General features: G+C 38.8%; 1 protein-coding gene and 1 long non-coding RNA gene across 7 annotated transcripts in view; one reads left to right on the top strand and one right to left on the bottom strand.

Moving 5' to 3' along the window:
* LOC147027183 (uncharacterized) overlaps positions 1–7,697 on the bottom strand; it is a 96,104-nt gene that overhangs the window by 2,662 nt on the left and 85,745 nt on the right. The window contains exon 3 of the long non-coding RNA XR_015058723.1: positions 2,088–2,228. This is a non-coding gene — a long non-coding RNA (uncharacterized LOC147027183). The remainder of the gene's footprint in view (positions 1–2,087; positions 2,229–7,697) is intronic.
* LOC147027184 (mitochondrial glutamate carrier 1-like) overlaps positions 1–7,697 on the top strand; it is a 92,496-nt gene that overhangs the window by 32,704 nt on the left and 52,095 nt on the right. For all 6 annotated transcript variants that reach the window (XR_015058721.1, XM_085883385.1, XM_085883384.1 and 3 more), the window contains one exon: positions 4,837–4,927. Coding sequence is in view for 5 of the 6 variants with exons in the window: in XM_085883385.1 (XP_085739511.1) it covers positions 4,837–4,927 (91 nt within the window). In the remaining variant the exon portion in view is untranslated. The remainder of the gene's footprint in view (positions 1–4,836; positions 4,928–7,697) is intronic.

The raw sequence follows: 7,697 nt of genomic DNA, 5'->3' as shown, positions 1-7,697 counted from the left end.
ATGTTGTGCCCCTCAACCAGTACAATGGTACTCATTTCACTGACTTCAGGAGAATGACAGGCTGAGTCAACCCCACCTGGTGTTAATTCAGCAGCCAACAAGGCTCAAACTCAGGACCCCAGGATCCCAAGCCAACCACCCTAACCACCAAGCCAACACCAGGCTTAATATATGAAGAAAGTAATACTGTTTTAAAAACATACTCTCATAACATAATATTTGGATCTGATCTGACCTGTCCCATGACCTTGAAGATAGTTGAGGTGCCTTGTAAGTATTTTATATAAAAAAAACACACCCTGCAATAACCATCCCCTCTCAGGTCAGGTTAGCAAAGGGATATGGAATTTGTAGAGGGTATTACAAGACAATATAATGCTTTTTGGATGCAATGTGAAGCACCAGGATGACAATTTAAAATATGGTTGGGAATTAGAACCAGGACAACAATGCATGAAGTTAAATTCTCTATATTTGAGCAATTATGTTAGCCCAATAAAACTGTTGTGGCATAATTTTTGCTTTAATTTTACAACAATGTAAACAAGAAACAGAGCAATCAGAGATTGCAAACCCTTGCCAGGACTTCTTTTGAGCGGTGTATTTTTATAGGTTTTAGGGTAAATCCAATATGGCTGCCAAACTATGTGAGCTATGAAGTCATATGTGACCCTTTTGTTGCTCATTGATAGGCGGTCATATGTATAAAGTTTCGCCTCGATCTGTTCAGCCATTTCAGGGAGGAAGATTTTTGAAGACTAAAAAAACAAAAAAAAACAATCTGGTTGCTGAATCACATGACCGATGACATCAAAAAATTTTGTGGACCATTTTATGATGATGACCCTCAAAAAAACATGACCTTAAGATGACCCTCAAAATTTTTCATACTGATCGGATGTAGCGTTCTACATATGCAATTATGACGTCATAACGAAGGCACCCATGATGTCCCAAAAAAAATTACACTGATTCCCCATGAGGAGTACTTGCTATGTTCCTAAGTTTAAATTTTTTCCTTGGTACAGTTTCAGAGACAGAAGTCCAAAGCTTTTCTGTTTTTCCAACATGGCTGCCACACCACGTGATCTATGATGTCATAATTATAATTAAAAAATTATACATGAGTATTCACACCAATATTGAAAATTTCATCTCAATCCGACAAGCGGTTGCGGAGAAACACACAAAAGTTCTGTTCAGACAAACAAACAAACAAACAAGAAGACGACGTCATGCAGACCACGAGACTTGCAAAATCCATAAAACAAATTGGACCTCAAAAATAATTGTGTGGTTGAATTCAATGACCAAATATGTAACTCCTCTTCAAATTTCATGTCAATCGGATGAAAATTGAGGATTTTAGAAATAACCTCCTTAGTTTTTGACCTTGGGCCTATGTTGATCTTTTGACCTTAAAAACAATAGACTTCTTCCTTATTAAAAACTCTACCATGTGGTGAAGTTTCGTGAAGATCGGTTTAAAATTGTGACCTGTAGCTGACAGACAGACAGACAGACAGACAGAGAGAATAACAAAATCGACTAACCAATATACTTGAAAAATCTTCGATTTTGCAAGTAATAAACAAACGGACCGATGTGCAATACCCTCTCCTTTGACGAGGGTAATAAGCTTGAGCTCTTGTTTATTTGGCGACTTCCGGTGTGGGATTTTCCTGGAAGAAGGATGAGTGGTTTGGACGGTGGCGGTTGAATAAAATAATTGACTCGGAATCCAAACGTCTCAGACGTCTTTTATTCTACCCTACATTTGTTCTTGCAGGGATTACCGGTCCTTAAACAACACGACTGATCAGGAACACCTACGTCTCCTCTTCACCCATTTGCAAGACTTCAGCATAGTCATTAATCCCACAAATTTCATATTCGGCATTCCGGAGTTGAATTTCCTCGGCCACTGTGTTAACCGCTCAGACATGGATAATTATGTTTCCGATGGAATCCTTTCAACTGCATCATTTTAACGAAGCTCAATTAATATTTTGTGAGTGAGGAACAATATCTTTATTCATTCACACCAATTACAAATGCTGAAAGAGGAAATCAACTTCGACACTCACCCTGCAGCTGAGGAATGATCATCAAATGAATCAAGCCAGCTATTTCCTTGGTCAGCGAGTGGAAGAGGTTCAGTCTCATATAAGTATACGCCTCACCATCAGCCATGGCCTCTGCTGGACTGACCATATCGCAAAGCTGGCCTAAAAAACAAAAACATCTTCAGACCAGGCATCCTCCATCATTCCAAGTTATTACTTCAAAAAAACAGATTCACCCACAGTCCATAGCTCAGTGGACTACTGCTTTCCCATATGGGCTGACACGCCAGCATTTAAGGCTCTCAACATCTCAACACTATTGGCTTCTCCCGTGATGATATACAGACAGGTACAAGGCCTGTTTCTTGCACAACTCAGACAGGTTGGTGGACACTGTTCTTTTGCCACTCCCTCTGTCATCTTGCTCACTCTGCTCTCTCAGCTCGATAACAACTCCACCAGGATGCATGTCCAACTTTTCCAGTAACACTAACATGGTTATATTCATCAAATCCACACTTACTGCCCACCTCCATTCTTTTATTCCTCTCTTCTTACATTGTGGCACCACTCTCATAAGACAATCCAGTCCCACTTTCACTTCCAGTGCTTCAAATTGGGAGTATACTACCATTTTATGTCATCCTCCATTCACACCCACAATCTTTTCTACCACAATTATTCTCACCTATCCATTTTCTGACTTTTCCACTCACTTTGCCTCCACTGAGCAAAGGTATTTGGGCAGCTGCATATCCATTAAGACCACTTTGCGTTCATGTGTATCTTACTGTTCTTGAAAAAAAAAACATTGACACACGTACTTTCAGCTAAGTCATTCACAACAACTCTACTGGATTATCGCCTATCAAATAGAGGATCAAACGGAAGACCACGAAGGAACCCAAAGAAGTAAAGAGCAAAGATGGAATCATCAGTAGGAACCTGGATAGGATTCGGGTTTCAGCTGCTTCCCCACAACCCTCAAATCCATCTAGGCACAGACAAATAAACCTTACAGAATTTTTTGTGTGCAAGAATCCACTTCTCCTTAGAGAGATAGATAACGAAAGAGAGGAATAGAGAGTAAAAGAGATGAAAGAGAAGAAAAAGCAAGAATTAGAATGAATAAAGAGAAATGTGTAAAAAAAAGCAAAAAATTAAGAAAAAAAATTAGAAAGAAATGTGAAAGGAACAAAGAACAAAGATGTTGAGAAGAACCTGGATAAAGATAGATTTCAACAGTTATGACTCAGAACATATCCTGGGTACTTAGCATCACTTTTAGAGAGTTTGGATTTTCTTCCTCGATCACTTCGAGTCTCAACAGCGCCAGATTTGCATACTCTCGTCATGGCCTTTCATACAACTCGTGCTAAAACATGAAGTCGGGCTGCAATCCGCCGAATGGAGGAGCCTTCACCCGTCAATAATTTGATTTCCTATCCCAGGATCCTGAGTATTCACCACACATTCACAATACTCAAACAATGTCACCACCTATACTTTTGTAGTCTTTCTGCAGGTATTGAGCTTTCTGATTGTTTGCATGACAACTAATCACAGTGAGCTACATCAACACCTGACTGTACTATGGAACATTTTATTTCTACACACAAGATATGATTCTATCTGCATAATATAACTAGTTAACCAGATGGATGGGTGTGGGGGGTGGGGAATTTCACAGGCCTGGTGGGGAAAATGACTTCCTCTTATTGTTTCCTTATATTCTATGCACAGTAAATCAAATAAACATGGATCGAATTTCTCACCTTTGAGTTTTTTTTTGACAAAGTTCCCTTCTTTGTCATGAATATGGATAACTTTGGAGTACTTTTACTCACTTGGTCTTGAAGTTATCTTTCAAATTTGCGGATTTAAGTTCACTTGAGTTGAGTTCAGTCAACTGGCAATTTATGGCAGCAAAATGAATCTCATGATTACATTAGAAATGAGATCCTACTGTGTGTGTGTGTGTGTGTGTGTGTGTATGTGTGTGTGTGTGTGTGTGTGTGTGTGTGTGTGTATGTGTGTGTGTGTGTGTGTGTGTGTGTGTGTGTGTGCGTGCGCGCGTGCGTGCGTGCGTGCGTGCGTGCGAAAAATCACAGAAAAAAACAGGGCTGGGCTGATCGCCACCAAATTTTGCATACGTTCTGGTAGTACCCAGAGTCAGGTCATGGACACAAAAAAGGGGGGTTGGGGGGGAGAGACAACACGATTTTCACCTGTAGATGTGCCACAGCACAATTGGTTTACTGACCCATGCTGTAGATAGGGGGGATCATTAGCCATGGCACAAAATATATTTGCCCAACCTCCAACACTGTCCAACCCCCCTGATTGAAATTATCCACTCCCTTTGGGAGCGGGTGCTTCCAGTTAATTAAATTGCCAAATTCATGTGGATACAATACCTTTTAATTACAACGAAATTGCGAAGCCAATTCAGCAAAGCAAATACAAAGAAAATGACAATGAACTGTCAAATACTTTAAAATGTGTAATTGTTAACACCAGTTTCCACAATGAAAATTCTTTTATCCCTCTTTGGTGATTTAATTAATTGCAAATCACAAGAATATGTAATTGTCATTGTTGTAATGGCATGTATTGCTGTTCATTAGTTCATGCTATTGTACTGATGACAAATAATCAATTTCATTGTATTTGTAATTTATTATCATTATGCATAATTCAGCTTTGTGTACCTGTGTATCTTACACTTTCTATTTTATGGTTTTTCATTCTTTGTTTTTTTTCTACCTAGGTGCTGCTGTGAACCTCACCCTCGTGACCCCCGAAAAGGCCATAAAGCTGGCAGCAAATGACTTATTTCGTGAGCTTCTGTCGCAAGATGGGTATGGCGAACCAGGATTTCGTTTGTTCGACTTTTCCATTAATCGGTTTCCACCCTTCCAAAACGCAACATCAAAATTATATTTGTAAAAATACATCAAAAATAGCAGCGTTGCCATAAGAGAAATAAATGGCATTTCCTGTCATTGCTAATTCTTGAGTGGAAAGTGCCATGAACCAAGGATATCGTACTGATTTTGTATGCTTTATGTTAAGATTCCCCCATTCACTAAAAATAAATCACTTTACTTTGTTTCCAGAGTGTGTTTTCCAAACCAAATTGCTTACCAGCCACCGACTTGTGGTGCCATTGCAGCATTCAGTCAATCATGATGGATTAATCTGTCATATGCAGTGCATATATAATTGGGGTTGTTTTGTAGTTTCAGCAAATAAATTAGTGGCAATGGTAAGCATTATTGTGGTAAGCATACCACAAATCCTGCACAAGCTGGCAGGTTCACAGCACTGATTCAGCCGATCACCTGTCAGCTTTACCAGGCTTGCTTGTGGTGGGAAATTGTTTTATTGGAGGAAAATTTCACTAATCCGTAATGACTTGCAGTATTTGTATAAAGATTAATAAGTTTCAGTTGCAATCATAAGTGTGTCATTATTTTGTGTGCCACACTGTAGATTAGTACTTGTGTATGATCGAGTTACGTTTGCAACATGTGAGCGAGAAGCCAATTCAATCATGATCAAAATGGTTAAACACAAAAGTGGTGATGGAGTGATCAAAATGTGTGCGATGGTCTGTTTAAGTGTGTGTTGCAATTCCAAGGTGACAAAACATAATGATCTTGAGGAAGGAAACACATCTGTTAAATTCTCGAGCAAAAACCAAGCAAATAAACACAAACTTCAAACAACAAAAAGAGCAATCAGAAATTTCAGACCCTCACCGGAATTTGTTTTGTGTGGTGTATTTTGTGTGGCGTTTGTGTGCTGGTGTGTTACGTAATTAATGAGACATAATTAGAACTGCCACTTTATAAATGCTGGCAGGTGATGACAGGGTACCAAGACGTTCTGCTTTGATCGAAAGCCTGACCCTGACCCATGACGTTATTATTATTATTATTATTATTATTATTATTCATTATTCAACTGAATTTAAAATGGGATTAAAATATATTCAATCCAAATCAAATGGAAGACCATATAGGTACAGTCCTGCATCGGAGTCATCAGAAGGAACTCGAACAAGTAAAAAGCAAAGATGAAGTCATCAGGAGGAACCTGGATAGGATTCGCATTTCAGCTACTTCTCATCTATCTTCAAACACATCCAGGCACAGCCAGGTGAGCCTTATTCAAAAAAAAAAAAAAAAAAAAAAAAAACCCATTTGAAGAATTAAATAATTCTGGATGCCAGACCATGCACCCGATCAAGGTGAAATTTAACCCATGTATTCACCATCAATACGAGATCATAAATGTGAAGTTTCATGTCGATGGATTAAGCAGTTCCAGAGAAAACAATATTTAATATTTTCTTCAATCCAATATGGCTGCCAAACCATGTGACCTATCAATTATTCCTTCACAAACTTGTACCCCCACGGCTTGCGGAATATTTGTGTGAAGTTTCCTTTCGACTTGTCCAGCTGTTCTAGAGAAGATTATTTTTTATAGGTTTTACAGTAAATCCAATATGGCTGCCAAGCGCTGTGACGGATGATGTCATATGTGTGAACCTTTTATTCCTCATGGATAGGCAGTCATATGTGTAACGTTTTGCTTAGATCTGTTTAGCCACTTCAGAGAAGAAGATTTTTGAAGGTTAAAAAAAAAACACAATATGGCTGCCAAATCACATGACCGATGACGTCATCAATTTTTTTTCTTCAGTAGACCATTTTATCCCGAGATGACCGTCAGTATTTTGATACTGATCAGATGTAGCATTCTAAATATGCAATCATGACGTCATAATGAAGGCACCTATGATGTCATTTTAAAAAAAATCACACTTATCCCCCATGAGGAGTACTTGCCATGTGCAAAGTTTCAATTTTTACGTCATAATTATATAACGACCTATGACGTCATAATTATAATTAAAACATTCCACACAAGTAGTTGCACCTATGGTGAAAACTTCATCCAACCTGACAAGCAGTTACGGAGAAAAACACGAAAGTTCTGTGCAGACAAACAAACAAACAGACAGACAGATGAACCCAAATGCAATGCCCTCTCCTTCGACGAGGGTAAGTAGAATGGCATTCAATAGAGGGCATGCCTCCACCAGGCTGAACGGTTGACATTTTGTGTCCCACTGATTGGCTGGATTTGGATCCAAACCCGAACCAAAATGTAATCGGCTTGTTCTCGTCACCGAACCAACTCATCCACCTAGTTTGGTCATAAGTCATCCACAACGTTTTGAGGTTTCATGCTACATATTGTTTTTGGCTCCATCTCTCAATGGTGAAGAATCACTTGAAAATATTTTTTTTTAATCCCGTATCTGGATTCGGATATTCATCAAAATCGAATTGATGCGTCTGTCACACACCCAACCTGTCCACCAAGTTTTATTTCAATCCATTCAAAACTTTTTGATATATCATGCTATTTATCGTTTTTGACCCCATCTCTCAATGGCGAATGAATCACTTTAAAATTACAGTATCCGAATTTGGATCTTCACCAAAATCTAATAATTTCGTCCTTGTCACACACCCAACCTCTCCACCAAATTTCCTCTGAATCCATCCAATACTTTTTGAGATATTCTATTCACAGACAGACAAACAGACAGAC

This window comes from Eptatretus burgeri, chromosome 5 (genome assembly GCF_056783735.1).
Source record: "Eptatretus burgeri isolate ZD-2024b chromosome 5, Ebu_testis_v1, whole genome shotgun sequence".
NCBI classification, from domain to species: Eukaryota; Metazoa; Chordata; class Myxini; order Myxiniformes; family Myxinidae; genus Eptatretus; species Eptatretus burgeri.
The sequence above is the reverse complement of the archived record's forward strand: the minus strand, read 5'-3'. Positions and strand labels throughout refer to the sequence as shown.